General features: G+C 39.2%; 1 protein-coding gene across 1 annotated transcript in view; it reads left to right on the top strand.

Annotated features, from left to right (window-relative positions):
• Window positions 1–23,704, top strand: part of LOC137272101 (gamma-aminobutyric acid receptor subunit alpha-6-like) — a 112,864-nt gene extending 89,160 nt beyond the window's left edge. Inside the window, exons 5-13 of the mRNA XM_067804462.1 lie at window positions 1,174–1,256; window positions 4,497–4,640; window positions 5,444–5,596; window positions 11,294–11,523; window positions 13,449–13,726; window positions 17,363–17,432; window positions 17,643–17,694; window positions 19,907–20,136; window positions 23,411–23,704. Coding sequence (XP_067660563.1) covers window positions 1,174–1,256; window positions 4,497–4,640; window positions 5,444–5,596; window positions 11,294–11,523; window positions 13,449–13,726; window positions 17,363–17,432; window positions 17,643–17,694; window positions 19,907–20,136; window positions 23,411–23,704 — 1,534 coding nt within the window. The remainder of the gene's footprint in view (window positions 1–1,173; window positions 1,257–4,496; window positions 4,641–5,443; window positions 5,597–11,293; window positions 11,524–13,448; window positions 13,727–17,362; window positions 17,433–17,642; window positions 17,695–19,906; window positions 20,137–23,410) is intronic.
• The last annotated feature ends 248 nt before the right edge of the window (window positions 23,705–23,952 follow it).

Below are 23,952 nucleotides of genomic sequence, written 5' to 3' on the forward strand. Positions count from 1 at the left end.
TGGAGAAAAAAGTCTCCATCTTTCCTAATGTAATTTTCAGTTGTCACTAGTTTTGAATGTTACTAACATGCTATCTGGCACTGGTGGTATATATGGACGTCACGTCACATGTGTTGTACAAATCACCAAATTCCACATATCACAAAGCATGTTGGTATGCCTGACTTGAGAAATACTTGACTTAAATTGTAAAGGTTAGAAAGGACCGCCATCCGCCCTACAACTACATACATGAAGCATCTGTCTTTCACGTCAAACGGTCAAGATTTTGATTTACCCGAGCTCGAGACTTCCATGCAGACATTCTTCAGGTGGTGGTAGTGAAACTACACTGGCAGGGAATATCCCTGACTGGAATATATCCCTGTCCTGTGGAGATGGTGTAATAATATTACAAGTCTATGTATTCGCCAAGCACTATAACACCTATACCAATACTGTCTTTAGCAACACGACTCTTGGTCCATCAACCCAGTGGCAACCCATGTATGACCCACACTCAGAAAGTCACAGAGAGTGACCACCGAATGTCTAGTGCTTGCGACCTACTGCCAACTTGACACCATGAAACCTTCAATGAAATTGATGTTGATTTGCAACACTCAACAGTGATAGCACTCTATTGAACAAACTTTGGATAACGCGTGCTTCTTGAGTGAGACGTTACGGTACAGATTCTTCAACTGATGTCAAGCATGTAAAAGAATCTGTATCGAAACGTCGCTCTCACGAATAAAAGAAGTTGTTATCCATATAGTTTGTGCAGGATTATACGACCCGTGAAGGTCCGGGGTCCCATGCTTGCCACAAAAGGCGACTATGCGTATTATAAGAGCTGACTTGGTTGACACGCGTCATCGGTTCCCATTTGCGCAGATCGATGCTCATACTGCTGATCACTGGATTGTCTTGTCCAGACTCGATTATTTACAAACCACTATATTTACATCTAACTGGAATAATGGTGAGTGCGGCGTAAAACTAAACTCACTCATTCACACAAAATAATACATCCCAACTTGCAAAATGCCACGCAAAGAACATAATAACACTCTGTTAAAGATTTTTCATGTTCACACTCTACTAATCAAACTGTATGAATAACAGTGTTAAACATAACGTATGGTGTGGCAAGTGCCACCAGAAAAGGACTGATTGATTGTTTCTGTACAGGCTGACGATCCGGGCAAGCTGTGTGATGGACCTGAAGACATTCCCTTTGGATATTCAGAGCTGTCCGCTTTTCTTCGGTAGCTGTAAGTATCATCACCTGACTGGTACAGTATTCGACCACTGCTGTGTTGAAGTATGCAGGTCTACAATCGACCTTTGAACGTCTATATTCTACCACTGCCCTTCGTCTTGTATTATGGGTTTCTGTGCTTTCAGCACTTTCATATGCCAACCAACCTTCAGCTGTCCCTTGTGATCAGCTGCTACATTTTTACATTTGTAAACATTCAGCTGTCCTTTGCCTTCAACTGTTACGTGTATAGATTAGTAAATAATCAGTATCCCTCGTGTTTAACGCAGCGGTGGGGTAGTCTAATGGTTAAAGCGTCCGCTGAAGACCCAGGTTCAATTCTCTACATAGGTACAAAGTGTGCTTGTGTTCAGCTGTTCTCCGTGTTCAACTGTTACACATGAAGATAGTGCTAGAGTCTCCACATGGGTACGATGTGTGAAGCCCGTGTATGGTATTGCTGATATTGCTGGAATATTGATAAAAGCGGCGTAAAACTAAAATCATACGTAAGTTTTCAGCTGCTGCCGTGTTCAGTTGTAACGCGTGTAAGTATGTAAACCTTTAGCAGTTCCCAGTGTTCAGCTGTTACATCTAACAGCGTATAAGCCATCAGCAGTCTCTCGTGCTCCACGCCTGAAGTGTGAATGACACGGGACCACCAGCTACACGTCTAACGTTATGCCTACAGGAGATATCAAATCCTAAAGCTGTCACAGCTAATCTGCAGAACAGCGAGAACACATGACCCCGTTCGTTTATGGAGTATCGAGAATGTTTTATGCATCTGACGTAAATAGTATCTTTTCGCTTTTACGTTCTCTGCCCTCAGTAACAAAGGCCCATGAATTGTAGATGTCCATTTTGTCAAGGCCGATCGCAGCAAAAAACACTGATATTTTACAATGAGTGCCTATTATATACGCTGCAATATAAAGTTTTATGAATACAACTGAATGTTCGAATATATCATATCGTAAACAGAACTACTCGCACCACGCGTATCCTATTAATTCGAACCTCCACACCTTACGGCTATAACAAGTTCTGATGCAATCACTGTCTTCAAGAATATTGTTCGATTTTCACTTAAGGTGCCCAAAACATGGCAATTTCATGCTCAGGAAAGTCAGGGTGATGATTTATGACCGTAGGGTTTTATTTGTGAGGATATATACTGACCTCCAAAAGAAACGAGAATCTCATAAAACTTTTATTCAAAACACAAATGAGACAGCTTTCATTAGAATAAAGACATCGGTCAAGTGCAAATAATTCTGTTTTACATCAGATTAAATATCCCTTCGTAGATAAAACATTCCTGTTGTTAGTCTCCTGTTATTGGCGTCGTAAAAAGCGTTTTACTGGTACGATTATTGCAGCCATTACTTCGGTTTATGTGCTGCTCCCGGGGATTCTTACAAGATGAAATCATGGCACGTTGCGCTTATACTACATGTTCAAATGATACTTGATGTGTTTAAGCGTCTTATTGAAGTTGACATCCGGGTGCATCACTTGCCCAGGATATATGTAGAGTTGTCTCTTAGAGTTTTAACTGTCTAACATCTTCTCAATGAGTAGTGGCACAATAAACTGCAAACACGCGTTACTAAACTAGCGTCTAACAGAAACGCCACCAAATATTTTTCTAGTCTAAACAAAAACGTAAACAAAATATGGTAACATTAAATGTTTTATTGCAAGATCAATCATTCACCAACAGTATGGAAGGGTAACAAGAAGAAAAAAACACAGTCACGCTTCTCGTGATCTAATATCACATGATTGATACTAGGCTGCATTATCTAGTATTCGATCACCAATGAAATTTGACTGCGACATTTTACAATTTTCTGGTCAGCACATATTGCACAACTCTAGCAGTGTTGCAGGCACGAACCCGGCATCGAGCTGAGTAGCTGAGTCTCCTGACGTCATGATTAGGGATTCGACACCATTATTTTAGCAGAGCAGCTGTCTCCTCGTTAATAGCTGATTTGGGCGTTTCCAAATACGACGTCCCAGTTATTCCCAAAGGTTCTCATTTGGGGACAGATCTTGAAGTGCTGGAACTTTCGTTCGTCACCAAAGTTCACTATTCGCCAGTTTCGCTGCTGAGAGAGTGGCACAGCCTTGGTTCATTTCCTTCTGGCACATCGGTGTTGCCACGTCAACGCCATGACCTTGAAAGGTCGATCGGCACAGAGACAATGAATGCGGAAAGGTCTGGTCACACACTCTGTCTGCTGACTGGATGTCCAATGCTGTTGGCGTATCGGTTCCACAAGCGCATCACCCGTAAATACCGGCCTTCATGTAGCGTAGAGACCCTCAGTATATTACTCTTTGTCCTGTCTGCAGTACTGCCAGTCTGTCCTAGACGTGTATGGATGGTTTATTTGGAGCCTCCCATAGTCGTAAACACATGCTTTTGTGTCCGTAACATACCAATTGCTCCCTCCCTCCGCTCTGGTGTTAAACAAGGCATGTGTCTGGTTGTCAATCGATTAAAATGATATCAGGCAACACGCCTAGTTAGCTTTTTAACCCTAATTTGATACGGGTAACTTTGTGCACAGTCTCCGTTTCATTCGTATAAATTCGGGTTTTTTTTGGTTTTGTTTTAAGATACGAAATCCAAGTGCAAATGTCGTGGTATAAATGTAGCGTAAACGACACAAAAGTATAGGTAATTGAAAACCGAAAACCCGTTCTTTAATTTGACCATGCTTATGTAAATATCAATACTTTTTGCAACAGTGTGTAAAAAGATATTTATGGTTTTGTAAACCTGTTAAGAATGAATATTTTCAATAAACCGTTGGTAAAACCGGTATTCGTTTGAATGTAAGAGTGGAAAGAAAAAGCAGACATATTGATTTGATCTAAGATTCTCATTTGCTGTGTACTTTGCGAATTGATAAGCGATCAATAGTTTAAAAGAATGAAAAGATCAGGAAATGCAATCATGTAGAAGTATTCTTTGATTGCTGCCCAAGAGCAAGTGCAATTGGTTTTTTCGTATCATATTGCTAACGTACCTTATCTTGATTTGACAATAAGACATGTTAGACTCAGTCAAGCGGAAAAGTTTACTTCGCTTCTCAATCTTTAACTTCATTTTATTAAAAGTAAGTTGATATGTATAGATTAAAACAATAGACATGTTTGTTTGACAGTGTGTTGGCATTTCATTGTTACATTAGGTATTGCCATTCTGTAGCTATAGTGTTCTGGTTTATACTTTCAGTTGCGTATTCCACTGAGGACGTTGTATACCAGTGGCGTTATGGTAAAGATGGAAAGTCGGTGGAATTTGGGAAAGACATCTGGTTGTCTCAGTTTGATCTCATAGGGAGTCCATTGTCCAACTATACAGGCAACATCAAAGGAGGTATGTACATATGCATGTATGCTATCTACATGTGCTTTGAAAACACGTACCTACAAGCTGTGATCCACGTTGTCCATCTGCATTTAGCCTTATTAACTCAAGCAAACTCATTAATGGCCCTATGAAATATATTTATTAATAATTAACACCTTCCCTAATAATTTATATTGAAAACAAGAAGAGAGGATAACTGTACACTTTTGTCCACAAAAATGAAGATGTCATATGAATGAGGAGCGGTCTTTTCAACTAACGTTTTGGACAACATAAAATTATAATTTTTATAGTATCTTAACATAGTCATGTCTTTGACCCATGCATATATGTATGGGAGCGATATATAAGAACATTATATTTATCAATAGGTAAAAATCCATATTGGTTCTTGCTTATATTTTCAGTTGAAGATGAAAACTCATAGCCTTATGTATGTATTTATCATGTCAGAGGTTCATTTATAGCACAGTGATGTCAATTAAAAACCAATAGACCCAACCCAACAAAAACACAGTAACCTGTCTTTAAAGATATATTTATTTGCGTCAACTGAATCAGTGATAACTTAAATATGTAATCCTCTGCACGAAGTTAGATTCGTCTATTGATTCCATTTATGTTTCCACCAACGCATCGTTTCGATTCAGGTGAAACAAATAAGTCATAAGTATGGGTGTGCCAAAACGTCACGTTGATATCAAGAAGTTGCAATGCACCAATCAATTCATACCGGAGTGATATTACAGCTTATAAACCTCACTGGCAATACCCTTCAGTAGGTCATTGATACACTTGGTCTGTTCCAGCTCCCCACACTATCCTGAAGGTGAAGTTCCATCTGTACCGCCATGCTGGCTATTTCATCATCCAGGTGTACGTGCCATGTGCCTTACTCGTTATCCTGTCCTGGGTGGCCTTCTGGATCAACAGAGAGGCCACGGCCGACAGAATCGCTCTAGGTGAGACAGGATCGACACATCATCATCCATTACCTTAACACGCAGTACCGTCGAAGCATATATAATCACTAGTACTTCAACTCGAAGGCTTAAACTTACCATGTTCAGTGTCACTAGAAGGAATGCCATGTTGTGTGCACATTTTCCATAGCAAAAATAAGTGCGTTGTCGTCAATGCAAAAATGTGCACTTTCATCTTGGGTTGCACAGTCTTTCATTGAAAATATATTGGAACTTTCACCAGCACAACCGGTTGCGTTGCCGCTTGCTTCCCCTAGCCTACCACAGCACAACTGTCATCTGCTTCCCCTAGCCTACCACAGCACAACTGTCATCTGCTATCCAAAGCATTCCATAGCACAACTGGTTGCACTCTCAACTGCCTTCCACCTCCATTGCAATCTATAGCACAACTGGTTGCACTCTCAACTGCCTTCCACAACATTTTATAGCACAATTGGCTGCACTCTCACCTGCCTTCCACAGCATTCTATAGCACAACCGGTTACACTCTCATCACCTGAGAGCCATATTCAATAGCGCAATCAGTTGCACTCGTATCTGCACCGGTTGTACTGGCAGCTGCCTTCCTTAGCCTGCTATAACACAAATGGTTGCACTCTCAGCTGCCTTACATATGATGGCATTCCGTAGCACAACGGGTTGCACCGTTATCTGTCTTCCATATGACAGCATTTAATAGGACAACTGTCTACACTGTCATATGACTTTCGTATAATGGCATTCCAACTGGTTGCACTATAATCTGCCTTTCATAGTATTCCATAGCACAGCTGGTTGCACTATCATCTGCCTCCCATAACATCCCATAGGACAACTGTTTGCACTATCATCTGCCTTCCCAAAGTTTAGTGAAAACTACTTTACAAATCCGGAGGGTGCTGTTCCTTCGAACACAACGTGCAGAATGCGCCATGTGAATCGATGAAGGGATAAAACGACATGCAACTATTACATAGTATATTATTCATATAGTATTATTGTTAAAGACTACAAACCACTCGGGACAGTATCACCAGGTTAATGATAGCTGCAATATGCACTATAATTATACACATGGAAGTAAATTATTGCATTTTAATGCCTATATACTAGCAATATAAACTATCACTTCTTAATTAACGTTTTCTCGTTTGCTTAGAGCAATCTTCATTCTGTTGATCACTGGATTGTCTGATCCAGACTCTAGTATTTCTAGACCATGGAAATATGTCTGTAACATTGGGGCGTTAAACAACCAAACACCAACCATTGGTACTACTTGATAAATTGGGCTGATCACGCAAATACGTGTCATGTTTAAGGTGAAACAGTGATTATCGTAATAATGACATTACCTGGTACAGAGGTTATTACTCTAATGGCGGTCGTATATTTTCGACAATATCATGAGCGTATCATTATGAATCACTGTTAAAATTGGGATAATGCTAGGCGTTAGAGAGAAGGTGAGCGTATTTAGTACCTTACATGCAAATGCTAGTCCATTGTCCACGTGAAACAAGTCCGGAACGTTTGGTACAAATAAATATGAGGAATCGCATCGGACATCAGGTTTGTCACATTGTGACATTTCTCAATATGTGTACCGTAAAACCCCCTAATGAAGCGTAAGCCGTTAATTTAGTTATCCTCCATCTCCAACTCCAACTCTTTGAAATCTTAATAAGAACTTGCATATCAAACACTTTGATTACAAAAATGTGAAATTTCCGATAATAAAACACACGCGGGTAATAATCTCAATTAAACGGTGTCCACCCGGGAAAGCCACGTTTGAAAATTACCTATTGCCGCTAAAGCAATATTTTAGGTACAAACCTCGTTCAAACGAAAGTCATAATGAGTAAGAGATGCATTACCATGTTTTTCAAATAAGCGTCCCCCACTGACCACAATAGATAAAACGTTAATGTCTTCGTGACTTGTCCTTTGTTTTTTAGTTAACATATGATGGGAAACTTCTTTATTCTCGTTGAAGATTTTAGTTAGCACTAATCTCTCGCAATCTCGGCGTTTATTTTAGATGGTATTATCTTAATTCCTATGCATAAAATATGATCTGATACATGCTAATAGGTCATTGTATGGAAAAGGGCAATTTTAGCTTTTGCTCTTCAGAGAATTCTATTTGTAGTTTTTGTATTTGTGTCTTCATGTAAAGTACTTTGGTTAGTATGAATCGTATATTGCAGCAGCAGCAGAGACATTTGCACAAAACTTTTATCTCTAGTCTTAAAGCAGCCATGAAACACGCGTGACTGTTGATAAGTAAGTATAATAAGTATTATCGTGTAATAAATGGTCATTCTGAATTGTTTTTAGCACGAATGCAAACATAATTACTGAAGCAACAATAGCTCTGATCTCGAACAGTTATCAGAAAGGACCAGCCATTGAATTCCTTTGATCTTCCCATAAGTTAAAATGCTAAAGTAAAGTTAAAGTACCTTCGTGAGGTATCCTCATTTGGTATCCTGCATTTACGGGAACATGGACTAGCACTGCCGGGACAACCACTTTCACACGATCTCTCAACCATGCCCATTGCCGGTGGAGCCACACCATTTTCAAATGATTTTTTTCTTAAATGTGGCTTTCTAGTGTTTTTCCCATGTTCCGGGTAGATTTTGATGTTTTATGACAATTATATCCATGACTTCCAATATGTCTGATTACACTTTCTCAGAAAAGATTGTGGTACTTTTGTTTTGTTGAGTACCATACAGAATTCGAACCCACAGAGTCTGGCACCCAAAAAGTCTGACCGCTTTCTAAATGGCATCGCGTATTCATATTTCCATGGCCGTTTTTTCCTCCCATGCTTTGTTCAAACGATACAGAGAGTCCGATGGTTCAAGGTTTGGCTCGGGTTCGACTCCACGTGGGGCAATCTGTGAGCCCTATTTCTGGTGTCTCTCGCCCTGATATTGCTGGAATATTGCTGAAGGCGGCGTAGAACCACACTCATTCACTCGACACAGATCGTTTTCCACAATACCTGATTGTGACGTAAAGCTAAGTAGCTTTCGCTGTAGACTGTGACTGTGAGTACTGCACAACACGACCGTATTCGATATTTACTTCCAAATAAGCTAGAGATAGTTTATTGATGCTCCACAGAGATAACCTTGAGGAATTTATTTCAGCGATACATTTCACTGATATAGATTACTGTTTGAATAAGATCTGGGAGAAAACAAATGGTCAGTTTGTGTGGCAAATATTGATACCATAATGAGGATCCCATGGGCGAGTTATTTTAATATCGATCAGAATAAGCCGAATTAAGTCACAGTGAGTTAAATTTTGTGTCATGATACTCAAAACTTACTGTTATTCATTTACAGCCTCCAGAGCAGGAATTTTGAGTAAAAGTAAACATTCATGCTCAATGACGTGGCAGTTTAAAGTTTGAGTTTTTGAGAAGTTTTGTTTTGATTACTTGATTCTTTGTCAAATCTATTGTCAGAAAGTGGTCATTACGTGTCATTGTGTGTGTATATCTATCTATCTCAAGTATCTATCTACCTATCTCTGTATGTGTGCTCGCGCGCGTGTATGTGAAAAATATAGTATCACGATTCCACATGCACATTATATATACAAGTAGTTGACAACTTAGCTTACAACCGTATGTAATTTTTACGCCGTATTCAAGCATTTTTCATCTAAATTAAATGACGTAGAACCACAAGGTCCTGTGACGTTAAGTAACGAGCCACACTTTGGGGTGCGAACACGCCAACAAATAAGTCGGGGAGCTTGACCACCCTCTACATTATATTGCGTCGCCTCTTACCACCAGCATAGATTGCCTGGCATCAGTTCGAACACGAGATCCCAGCGGGGATTTCTCGGTGACTATATTCGTAACCGCAGTGCGACAGAAAGTTGTATAAATTAAGACACTTTTATCTTTATGAAATTGTGTTTTATAATTGAAACCGTCACAGTTTATACAAATTAAAATCTCTTATACACAATCTGTTTGGGCGGGTTAAGTATAACTGTGGTTTCTCAATTCAGTGTTAATCAAGCCGGTGTTGATTCACACTGTGTGCCCCCATAACATTGAACTTGTCGTGGTGCAGATACGATTTACTAAGATACGGTGTGGAGTTCGCTTAGACTTTGTTCATGTTATGCCATTGAACGACTAACTGGGACACCAAGACGACGCGTGACTCAGGAGAAGTGTTTGATCTAGACACAACATTCCAGGCAACGGAACAACATGCAAAGATATACAGAATATGACAGCCATCCAGCAATGAGTAGACAGCCAGAAACCGGAATAATTGAAAATACGACGCATGGGCGATTAGACATGATTTTCATTTAAATAGTTCAGACGAGTTACGAGACGGTGATAGCACAATATAAATACTGGACGCCAGATCTCATGCAATACCTCATGTATCCATGATTGATGTAGCTACACTGCAGTCTCGAGCGTTTAACACGGAACGAGCAAGCACCTTTCTCCCGTTTTGGCTAAGTCTTGTGGTAAAATTCTTCTTGGCAAATACAAATTATTGGAGTTTGATAATTTCCCCCGATGCGGGTATGGTTGAAGCTTGCTGCTTTGATTGCCTCCTGCAGGCTTAATATAACATTTAATTTGGCTCGCTGGGTCGGTATAGGGGCAAAGGCACTGCAAGCAAGGATAGGGTTGTCAAATGTAAAGTGAGTGAAACATATTTCATGTAGCAACGCAGCGGCAGTATCTGATTTGGGGGACTTGCAGAGATTGGGTAGAGGGGAAGAAGGTGATTTACGATGGCGGGGGCTGATGGTCAGACGATGGTGTCGCCCCGGATATATAAATCAAGTCAGCAATAAAAACGGTACCGCTAAGGTGACACATCATTGACTATTACGAAAAGAAGAACTTTGTATACAATTGGTATTAATCGCGCCATCATTCCGTTGATGGTAATAGTGTTTGAGATCGCTGATTGTCTGTGGATAACCCGTACCTACGTCTGTGTTTCATTGTTGATGACACGATAACGAGAGGGTCGAACAAGGTTGTATCAACAATATTGTTTAAAGGGGACTTGACGCTGTAACCTGATAGCCGTTTCCAGTTAAGGTGCTGATGCTGTAGCTAATGCTTTATGGGAAACAGAGACATTGTCTCTTGACCTTAAGATAATCACTAACAGTAAGGTTGATTTGGATTAAGATGAGTGATATCAGACACACTGTAGCTTTAACATCATCGAAAAATAATAAACGTAAAATGCAACTACTCTGTTTTATGTCTTGTGTCGAATGTTCTTGACCTTTTTGATGAAATGGTTTTGTTCAGCACAGCTCCGTCAGTGTTATTGCTGCTGCTTCATCCGGGTTATTGTCTTGTGCTGTTAAATGATACATACATATCTATGCCGCCAATAGTGCTAGTGCGCTTTCTAACTAAATTCTGTTGACTTATGTCACTCGTACAAACACTGTGAATATTGCAAGAGTGCTTCTAAATGAACTCTGTTGGCTATTTCAGTCATACTATGTACTGTCAATGTTGCAATATGCTCTATTGCAGATAGCTGCGTTCTTCATTTCACGAATACATATTTTTATCGTCAGTGTTTCAATGTGCTTTCATGCGGATCGTTGTGTTGGTGTACTACTAATACACATACCGACAATGTTGCAATGTGTTTTCAGGAACGCTAACCGTTTTGACCATGACGATTTGCGGGATTGAGAACAAGACTGATTTCCCTAAGATATCCTATATCACAGCCATTGACCTCTATATCGGCGTCTGTTTTGCCTTTGTTTTGGCCACCATACTTGAGTTCGCCTTTGTCCATTACTTTACCAAATACGGCACCGGGGAACCTTTACTGTACGAGTCCAGCGATGATGATGATGATGACAGTGTGTTCGAGGAGGTAATTATTGCATTATATATTTCTCTAAATACTGAACCAGTATTAGTATTAACAGAAGGTATGGTGATACCTGAATTAAGTAAACTAACACGACGTAAATAACGTCCGGTGTGTCAGTCTTAAGGAGGGTGTGGAGTAGCTTAGGGGTAAAGGAAAATACCCGAGTTCGAGTTCTCACGTTCGAGTTCTAAGTCTTTCTCTGGTGTTCCCCGCCATGACACCATTGGGATTTACCAAAAGAAACAACAACAAAAAACGGCGTAAACCATGCACATTTTAGCTTATCGTTAAACTTCCATCAAAACGACCTTCTATTTATCATTTAGCAGATGCTTAAATGAAGTTGGAAATGTTGAAATGTACAATAACGACCTCGCGTGTTCTACCTCCTCAATCCATACATATTAAAATAACACATATACGCTGTGTGCTGCTGTCACGTTGCAACACCCTTTTGACCATGTCGTGATACCGTAGAAGATAACTAGTTGTAGCGTCACTTAGAAGGCGTCAGCGTTAAGCAGTTGAATCTGTGGTGTGTGTATAGTAATATAAAATATGAAAAGGCTTTTGAAAACATCAATCTTTTTAATTCAACGAGTTGAAATTAACAACACGTAAATTAGCTGCAAACGTAATCGAATACAGTGGTGTGATTATGCATGTCTAATGTGATACAATTCTCTCTTGAGGCAGTTGGGTTTTTTAATCAACCTAAGTCTTTGGAAACCCCGCTCTGAATCCACTTTGTCAATATTATCCCACGGTATAAGAAATAGATGCCTCAAAGAGACCATTTAGATTTGAAAGACTGCTATCAGACACGTCATATTCGAGTACAATGCTCTCCGCGTTAAGTATTGATTACTCATTAGGACCCATTCTCTGTTCTGCAAAAGAGAAATGAAGGTTTTGTATCGCTGTACATTTCATCAGTGCTGCAATTGGGAACACAAGGTTACCATTATGTGTAACGAATTAAGATGCCTTAGATTTGATTAAACATGTAAATAGTCTCAAAGCCTGATATGTGGTCGAGACGATCTTAATGAAGTTGATATTAAAAAGCAATTTCATATTTCACAAAGTGATTATGCGTGATGTCGTTGACGTAACATGATTCGTATTTGTCCTTTAATTCTTGAATTTGTGGATAATAATTATGATTAATAATTTACTCAATACCAGTGGCGCCAACCATTTTGTTTGCTTTATTCGTCTTGGCTAATAGACCGAGTCAGGTAACATCTTACATTTTCAGAAAGGAAAAAGAAAAAAAAACAACAATCAGAATTTGGTACAACACAATCACAAGATAGCGTATGGAGCAGGATTACATAGGATTGCGAAGATGGTTGCCTATTTGCTATAACACTCAAGTCAGAAATGACTCCAATTATGTCGGAACACTTGCTATCTAAATCGCCATCAAGTCTTATCGTATCCGGCAATTTGACATGCTTCATATCTCCTTGGGTAATGATTTTAGGTCATAGTGACACATTATATTTGCATAAAGGTTCAACAAGGAGAAAAAAGGGTAAAATATTTTGTCATCAGCTTAGTAATGAAGCTCTTTTGAACACATAATTATTGTGTGGGTTAAGGTTTTAGCCTCTTTGATAATATTCCAAGGAAGGGGGCAACAGAAATGGCCTTCACACATTGTATCCAGATGGGGAATCGAACCCGGGTCTTCGGCATGACGATCGAGGGCTTTGTCCTTTAGGCTACTCCGCCACACATCAACCCATGATAGAAGAGGGGGCGAGGTGGTTGTACCATGAGGGAATACACACCATTATAGGTGCTTAAAATATAACTATTTGGTAGGCATTGTCTTTCTCAACAATCAATTTTAAAACATATTCTGAAAGTATTAACGCCTCTGTGGTCTTTAAATGCTAACTTTCCCATTTTTGCAGACTGAAGAACATCAAGACCTGGAGTCCAATGGAGTGGACGGAAGGCACATACACAAGACAGTGCCTGACCACAGCCTGAGGGCAACCATCGTGGCCAAGCTGTGCGATTGTATTCACTGTCTGACCCAAACAAAGCGATACTACGGCTTCAAGAAGAAGAAGACTAATGATGGTTATATTAACAGTGTTAGTCAGATTGACAGAACATCTAGAGTGGTGTTTCCGGTGTCGTTTTTCATCTTCAATGTGGTATACTGGGTGTCCTACTCTCGATGGAAGTTCTAAAGTGTTGGACAGATGTGTTCGCGTGATGTACGTGTATTAGGTTTGTTCACTGAGATAAACAAGCAATGACACAGACCCTAAAATGCGAATAAAGAAGATGACGTATAAATCAGGCGAATGTAAGACATTCACAGAGGTTCTGGATTTGGGGGAATTACATATCTATTCCACAGCTGCATTATTGAATAAAGCTTGTAACAAGGAAGATATGTACATGATATAAGGTGATTATTGTATGTATATATATTGGTGTAAATATTGTGACTTGGATTTTTTGGAATGGATGAATCTTAGAAGGTGACACGTGTAGCTTTAATGAATACATGGTTTATGTGCAAGATTGTCATCAAGGTCGTCATCACATCGCGTCACGTTCACTTTGTAGGAGTAGATCATTTACCATTTACAAAGAATACCGACACAACTCAAATATGATATGGAACACGAACAGTACCTTTTGGAAGAATAAGAGTAATTGTGTCAAACGACATGACCACACGTGTGTTCTTCATCTAACGTAAGCTTTATAATTTATCAATAGATGTCACACACGCACGCACACACAGACACACATACACACACACGCACACAGACAGACACAGACACACAAGCGCGCGCACACACAAAAACTCACACCACACACATCCCAAACGCGCACACACACTCATTCACTCACACGCGGACACGCTCAAACATTCACACATTGTCTTTCATCACATATTAATGTTTCGTGAAATGGCTTACAGCTGGAGTTATTCAAATACAATGTATGTGCATTGGCGATTTTACGATTCCTTTCCTAATGGTCGTAAACAGATGACCAAACAGTTTCCCTATGTAACAATTAAGTTGGAACCCCTTCTATGAAAATACCATTCCAATACTTTCGTTTGTGGTCACTAGCTTCACGAATGTTTGAATACATTAGAAGTCGTTTCCTTCACATTGAGTGTATAAAATTTCACCAGTGTATCAAACGCAAACATTTGACCATTTTACATGTTATTACCTTGGTTGTAAACCTAACATTCTCTAACTTCCGGTATCAGTGTTGAAAATTCGGTGGTAATGCCGTAGAGGTAATACATAAGCACTTGACAAATACCCTGTGAATAATGCTGCTTGTTAATGGTAATCCAAAACACTAGTGTTTGTAACGGCGCTATGTATATACACTCTCTGTATAATTGTCGGATGAAGTAGAGCATCCTTTCATCTTGCAACCCTAATATGTAAAAAAGAATGGTTTGTGTATTGCCTGCATACATATTTGTTCGTACAGTATCATATGGCGTCCTAGCTAATATTACCACTTTGGATCGCGACCACTCGAAATACATCTCCATCGTCTTCAATTTGTTTAGGTTTTCATTTAAATGATTACAAATTGAAATGAAAGCATGAAACACAACTGATGATCACTGGTTTCATTAGCATTGGTTATTAATATATATGCGAGTTTTGACTGTGGACACCGTGATCAACCGTTTCCCAAACACCCGGTGCCATTAGCGTACCTTTCCCCAATAACTTGATGTTGGTACATGATTGGTTAGTGAAATTATATATTACAAGTTTTACCCATATATTTAACTAAACTTTAACAGTATCCATGAATTAAGACTATTATAAAATATTTTAAAGTGATTTGGCGGGTAGATATACATCTGTATCTCACTGTGTATTGAGTTGTGAAACACGTGTTACCTAGAGACCGATGTTATGGTGCGATACGTTTGTTACATTGATTGTTGCACATACACGCAATGCTGATGGATCGGTTATAGCATATCTATGACAACTCATACAAACGTCTATGTGTAATCAATATACATATTTATATTTCCTACATAAAACTCTTTTGCTTAGATCTTAAGTTATAATATTATTAACATGCTAGCTGCTTGGACAGAGTTTCTATATATGACTGAACAGAATACCCAGCACAGTGTGGTTTGACAGAGCAAGTATACATTGATGACAACTTCTCTAATTCTAGAGGTTCATACAGGTTCATGCATTGTTTTCAAACATGAATTCATCGAAACGTCGTGTGCTAGAATGAAAGAAGTTGTCATCCATACATACTTGTTCTATCTGTCTTCTGACTTCTAAAATGCCACTCAAAGAAGACTGTGTGGTTAGGTTTACAATCTCAGACAAAACATTTGGCTACAAACACATTGAATGAGACACCGTTGTGTTTTCTCAATGGTAATGTGTTTGACATGATGCGGACAAACGGATTAGGAGATTTTCATACACTGACTACATTTTGCACTTCTTTTGGTAATCAGGAAGGACTGCTCTTCCACCGGCTTTTGTCCTCATCTAACAGCGAATTACATTGAATAACCATGACTGTAACCAATTTCCTAGGCTGTTTTTCATGTGTTATTAGTTTCATGAGGGCTAAAACAAAGTAGAAATGGAACAAATTCTTGAAACCAATCGGAATGCATTAGCTTTTTTTCATTTGCTTTAAAATTAACTCGAACCAAATAAAATTATAGCCGTGGCTAAGGGAATATCACCGGAAAGAATTACAGAGGTAATTGTGTGATATTGAATGTTATTTAATTACCATGACGAATAGTGCTTCCCTGATTTTTAAACTTTTAAATGTGGTATAATGCTGCACAGATTTGATTATTTCCGTCTGTGCACTGTAGCAACATTCTTTGAAATCAAATTTTGTGGGAAACAGTCATGACATGATTAAAGCTTCAAACCATCATAGTGTGCCTATATGACCTATGCCTCTGTATGTAAGCAAGAAGAAGTTAAGTTAAGAACCGGTGCTACTTTGAAATGTGATATTATTCTTATGATCATGTGACCTTTGAACCCAAAAGCATCTGTGTATTTACCATTCCTTTTAAGGTTTATTTAAAATCAATTCCAACTTTGGAACGTTCTCTCACAAAAGCCAAAATGTGATTATAAAAGTATATATTTAATTAGTGTGCGGCTTCATTCCTAAATTGTACATTTCAGTGAATGTCCGATGTCATTCTATTTTTAGGCGAATACATTAAAATTTTTCACGTGTCTTTTTCAATTAAAAATATGACTTACCTTTTCATGTGTTTCAAACCTGCACTACAGGTGGGACAGACTATGCCCATCCTCGAACGTCTGGTATCTCGTCATTTTGATACTGATTCATAAACACACGTTCCTGATATACCTTATTTCCTCTAACAAGTGCGCATGCCCGTGCCCTTATTTAGTTAGCAAACTTTCAGACCAGGCGTTTAAGATGGGGCGGCGCTTATTATGGGAAGTACGGTAGTCGGAAATGTAACTCTGCTTTTAGAAACGTTTTTATATGAATGTATATGGAAAGGAATATGTTGCTTTGATTAATTAATGTTATAATGATGTAAAAATAATCTGAAAATGATCAGTATGGTTTCATATATTTTGTGTTAATTGACATGTATGAGGTTTAATCAAAACGCTTTAACATGTATTCATGGTGAGTATACTCTACGTATTTGCTTGCAATATGAATGAACGAAACCAATATTTGTGACCTGTGTTGAAAATGAATTGGACAATCATTGATTAGACTCTTAATAAACTTTCAGAATGAATGCTGTTGCTTGATTTTTTATGTACAACAGAAACGGCTACGCGAGTCAGTTCGGTAATATCCGCAGTGGTCAGCATCTGCAGAATCTCCTCGTGTCTGAAGTAAAATGTGACCATGATACTCAAGCACGAGATTATACGTCATCAAGCGAAATATTGTGTTTATCTAACATATAAATATAAAAGCTTAAACATAAACATGAACGATATGTTTTCCTCACAGCAAGCAACAAATACTACACTAGTCCTGCATAAATGTTATGGAGGCGTTCCGGTGAACTACTGTGTTGACTATGCATGTGTTTGTAACAGGTGCCACAGCTGAGGCTGGAATTTTTGCGCGAGCACCTGTTATCACTACTCAGTAGTGATTCATAAACACAAATGACGAATTCTACAATGGACTCCAGCTTTTAGCAGATATTTCCTATGATTATGTGAATGATTTTTTTCTCATTAAGGGTCTGGTGCGTATACGTACTGGTTATATTTTTTTAGCTTTTGTTTACTTATTGAGTGTTCTTAATATCATGTACACAACTACCCGGCAAAACCGGAAGTAAATTTACCATTGGAAAAATAAGAAACAAGTACTCTTTTATTTTCAGTATAATAAAAGCCCTGTAAGTACACGTGGCTTTGTGTTCCGCTTTCCTTTTACTTTTAAAAAAACAAACATGTGTGAGATAAACATCCCATTAGGCTCTTAAGCGGTTCGTTTGATGTAGCTTTAATACGGCTATTGTTTTTGTGAAATAACAATATAGATGTGGGTATCTTTTGCATATCTGAACGGATTATCTTCCAATTTTTGATAAACTAGATTCTTATCGATCTATTGTTGAAAGATTTCCCAGAAGTGCCTCTTTTGTTTCAGTTATTCAAAGCGTTGATCTGTTCGGTTAAAAGTACTGACAGTCTTTATTGTCCATTTGAGAACGGGGGATAATCAAGCTGAGGAGTATTGTTCTGTACATTTTGTTATAATTCTATCGTTTCTTGTAAGGGAACTATGCCAATAGTTGCGGACATGATACCATTATACAGAAATATCTGATGTATCTCGTCTGTTATTTAAAGTATTTTTCATATTTCAGTAAAATATTAGTGACCTGAACACTGACAGACAAGCACTGTTCTATATCGTGTTTTTTAATTATGTTAAGGAATAACGGACATGCTGGTAACAAACTGTTCTGTATCAATTATTAATTCAGGCCTTAGGACTGAGTGTACGTACATGATCGACACAGGACAACTGGGTCACTATGTACAGTGTTACCAAACAGTCCAAACAGTGGAATGATGTATTTAGGCCACGCTGTTATGTCTGAAGTCTGCAGTGACAACGGACGAACACGGTTGTCTGTGTGAACCCCCTCTTGGAAGTCCAGCTGCAACAAGCAGGAGGATCGCCCAGGTGATGGTGGAAGCTCCGTGCGCAAATCTGAGGACAGATCTTAGGTGGTAGCAGCAATATTCAAACATTCAGCACTTGTAAATGACATCAGACGAACACCTAGTACCTTGTTGTTGTGTCAGTAATATGCAAGGCGTTGTTGTTGCTGTTTCTGTTGCTGTCGTTGGCACATATCTAAGTATCCCAATTCCGTAGATCAATGCTCCTGCTGTTAATCACTGGATCTCTGTCATATAGCTCGAATTTTGCTGAGTGGGGTCTGAAACTCAACTCACTTGCTTCGTGGAAATACATACTCACTTGCTTCGTGAACGTAATCCTGCTAATGTTCAAGCAAACCTAACAGAAACTCCGTCAATCGCATTCCGCGTGTTCCAATATTGCAATGGTTCACTTGATGACACATCACGAGAATGACCCTTGACTTGGAATACATGTTGTGTCTGAAGGCACTCACGTATGACCCATCCTGAGTCGGGGCCCCGTTTCGTATTGCGATCGTGATCGACTAGGGTGATCTTAACTACCATACTTTAACACAGATTTACGACACTTGTAGAGCAACGATCACATTGTGAAACGGGCCCCAGGTCTACAGCATTAAGGGCAGACCTGTATTACTTTCAGCGTAACACATAGTTGAAACAGATTTTATCGTTACATATACATTTGCGAATGTAACACAATCTATCGATATATCATTTGAGTACATAGCCTGATTGTATCAATTGTCTTTAATCATGACCCTTGAAGATCCGGGTTAGACTTGATCTTCAGCTACCCATGCTTGTCGTAAGAGGCAACTTACGGGATCGTGTGATCAGGCTCGCCGACTTTTTTGACACATGTCATCGTATCCCATAGGGTATATCGATACTCATGTTGCTGATCACGGATTGTCTGGTCCAGACTTGATTATTTATAATTACAGACCACTACCATATATCTGGTGGTAGAGGATGGTCTAGACACGGAGGAATGTTTACGGGGAGTCGTAGGATAGGAGGCATCCTTCAACTGTACTCAGTAATCACTCAGTTAATGGTTGTAAGTAAACTACGTTGATTAAGATGGGATACCATTTGGTTCAGAAGTTCCTTGACAATAAATCATTAGTACACACATCCAATGACTTTACTGCTCATCTGTTTTTCAGGAACAACAACTGTTTTGACCATGACGATTTGTGGAATCGAGAACAAGACTGATTTCCCTAAGATATCCTATATCACGGCCCTGGACATGTACGTGGCTGTATGCTTTGCCTTTGTATTGGCCACCATACTTGAGTTCGCCTTTGTCCATTATTTTACTAAATACGGCACCGGGGAACCGCTACTGTACGAGTCCAGCGATGAGGATGATGATGACAGTGTGTTCGATGAGGTAACTACTGACATACATATTTATATACTCAGTCAAAAAAGAAACTTCACAATATGTATTTCTTAAAAATGAATATTTTTTTTCTCTGATGATACATCTATGTATCCGAAATGGGATCCCTATCTTTCGATTCTAGAAAAACGTTAGCAAAACATACTCAAACCCATCCATTCGTAGTGCAAATGACGTTAGTGCCAAATCAAGTTTTGCACATGCAGTCGATGACGTGATCTTCGCATCGAAGTTTTCTTCATTTGCACGTGTTTGGATTGGCCCCAAGAATTGAAAAAAAACAAAAACACTTTTAACACACAGTTCTAACGGTACTTTACGTGCCACGATTGTCAAATGTGCAACGTGAATGTGCCGTTGGCATGTTGCAAGCGGGAAGATCAGCTGTTGATGTCACAAGAGCAATTGGATGCAACCGTCGTACTGTGTATGACTTGCGAGGTTGTCTACAACAAACTGGCACCACTTCTGATCCCCCAAGGTCGGGTCGTCCACGTGTGACGTCACAAGCAGAAGACCGTCAAATCGTCCTACGTCACCTACGTGACAGATATCTGCCGGCTACACGAACCAGGGCTGACATGTTTAGAGGTTGACTGTCCTCACAGACCATTCGAAATCGGTTGCGGGCTGCCAATTTCCATTCGCATTTTTATTCTTGTGACTTGACATTCTGTATACCCATGCTTTGGAACGGCGGGGTAGCCTAATGGAACTGATTGTGGCACTGTCAGTGTATCGAGTACATCACACAGATCTCAGCAATGCAATAATATTATTAACAATTTAACCATCTTACAATCTCTTGTTCTGTTATAGTGCCCTGAGACAAGAATGTGAAGTTTCTCTTTTGACTCAGTAGCTTTTCTGATCCAAAATCTATTTCTTGATCTCACAGGGAAACGTGTCTAAGAAATATAGCTTCCCATGGTTAATGCTTTCATTTGTTATGCTGAACCACCGAGTCCGATTTTTTTTTTTTAAATCTAGTGTCGGTATTCTCGCCATGACATTAGTGGTCCACCGTTAAAACATGCTCATCCACCTGACTGGTCAGTCTTGCATCATCATTCACTTATTATAACAATACCCACCATTATGCACCAACAACTACAATTCCACCATCAGTTATTATCCCAATATCACCCATAAATTAATCACCATCCACAAAACACCACTTACCCAAATAACCATCACCCATTAACCATTATCCACCAAATAACTATTATCTATTCCATAATCATTATCCACCAACCGTTATCCATAAACTACAACCCAACCCAATAACCATTATCCATAAGCCACTATCTGCCCAATAACCAATACCCATCCAATAGCCATTATCTATAATTCACCCAAAAGTCGTTGTCCATAAACGATTATCCACCCAATAATCATTATCTATAAACCATAATCCACCCAATACCCATTATGCACCCAATACCCATTATCCACCCAATAACCGTTATCCACCCTGTAGTCACCATCAACTACATATTCAGTCTCAATCCAACTTCCATCACTATTCACCCCCAAAACTTTCAATATGTCCATATTACCACTGTTGTCCATCAGTGATGCCATCGTTATTCATCATTCATCTATCAATCATCGACAGTCTTCCAGTTCCCCACATTGGGGTTAGCCTGGTGGTCAAAGCGTCCGCTCATCACACTAGAGACCCGGGTTCGATTCTCCATGGGTACAATGTGTGAAGGCTTCTTTTGGTGTCTCCCGCCATACTATTGCTCGAATATTGATGAAAGCTGTGGCTGTGTATAGCCACACGTACTTATTTACTCACGTTATATCACTACTCTTAAAGTCTAAATATAATTGTCTGTAACGAACACATTATAGATACAATCTGTCCAGTATTGATATAAACGTGTTTCTCCTTTTTCACTCATACTTCAATTTCACACTCTTGGGTTGAAAAGTTTGGGGATGTTTTGAATACCCTTGTGAGCAAGATCAATTGGCGCCATACATAAAATGTCCCATTGTGAACTCTATCCATCCTTGTGTTCGCATTTATGAACAAAAGCCTCGTAAACCTCGAAGGTTTTCATCGCCAATATCGATTGGATGGATATCCTTCATATGATGTATCAGTTTTTGCTGTAAATGTTTCTTCATCTGCAAGTGTGTCTGACATTCGACATAAAGCAGCAGTGTTGTATTCGTCCTTCGCTAATGATGCAATATTTTACATTTGACAAGTCGATACAATCGTCCTTTCGTGTTTCCCCCGCGAACATAAGGATGTTCCAATGAATTCAAGATTGTCTGACTATTTCTGTTAAACTATAATCCTGATTTATCTAATATCCATAGCCACAACACTCAAATAAGGAGTCAAAAAACTAAACAAAAAGTAGTCTTGCCTCGATCCAGTGTTATTAGTTTATTCTTGGCATATGGAAACTGTAACTAAATTACATTGTTAAAAATACTGGAACATCTCTTAGAGACTAGTGTCATAATTATACCAGTCTTGTTGTGCAGAATAATGTCACTTGTTCGTGCCGGAATCCGCTGAAATGGGTTCCAATACAACAACCGCATGTGTCGTATCCACCAAAGATTTTCACACTGCGACTCAAATACATAAATATTATATTTTTTATGTCAGTCATTTTAGAGGCAAGCACTTCCAGCTATAGCGAGCCAATGCATGTCAGGCAATGCAGTGAGAAAGAATGAAATCACAAATTTCCCTTGGGAAAACGGAAAATATGCAATGCGTGTTCTCCAAACTTAACAACTGTTATGAGTTATGAGTTTTACTTATGTCCTTATTTCTTTGTACATTGAGAAAACTATACATTGCCCACATCACAATTTTTGTACCGTACATTCCTTAATAGATCAGACGAATAGCTACACGATTACAGGACATCGATAATGTTTGGTAAATTTATATAATTGACAAGTCAGTGTTCGATTCTTCATGCAAACCTACATGCACGAGCTCACACACACACAAACCACACACACACATATACATGCATGTATATACACACACACATACATACATATACACACACATACATACATACATACATACATACATACATACATACATACATACATACATACATACATACATACATACATACATACATACATACATACATACATACATGTGTATGTATGGTGTATGTGTGTTTAAACTAAACGCCAGTTAAGTATCTGCATGTTCGTTGGCCGTACATGTTCCCATAATGTTCTTATTTCTTACTAACTTATTTTCTACTAGACCTTCGACGAAGAACCCGAATGCCATGACCTAGAATCTAATGGCCTGGATGGATCACGCATGCCAAAATCTGTGAAGGATGGTAATTTCGGGAGGAACGTGCTTGCCAAAGTATGGGACTGCCTCCACTGCATTACAAACACAAAGGTGTACTATGGCTTTAAGAAAAAAGATATGACTGGCTTCATTAACAGTGTGAGCCAGATTGACAGGTCCTCAAGGGTCTTATTTCCTGTTACGTTTTTGATCTTCAATGTTGTGTACTGGGTGTCCTATTCTCGATGGAAGGTGTAACGCACAGTGGAGACCCTTGAGCTGTAACGTTGTGAGATCACAGAAGACAAGCGGTGCATTCGGACAAAGCAAGAACGATGGTTGATTAAATGTCTCTGACCCAATAAAGCGGCTGACGGGAACACGTGGCACATGAAGTGACTTCGCCAGATGGAGCAGGAAATTACCGGAACTGACCTACAAATGGTTTCATGAGGAAGCACCGAATCCCAGCTGAGGATGAGTAGGTCGTAGTTATGTATAACACG

This window comes from Haliotis asinina, chromosome 2 (assembly GCF_037392515.1).
Source record: "Haliotis asinina isolate JCU_RB_2024 chromosome 2, JCU_Hal_asi_v2, whole genome shotgun sequence".
Classification (NCBI taxonomy): Eukaryota; Metazoa; Mollusca; class Gastropoda; order Lepetellida; family Haliotidae; genus Haliotis; species Haliotis asinina.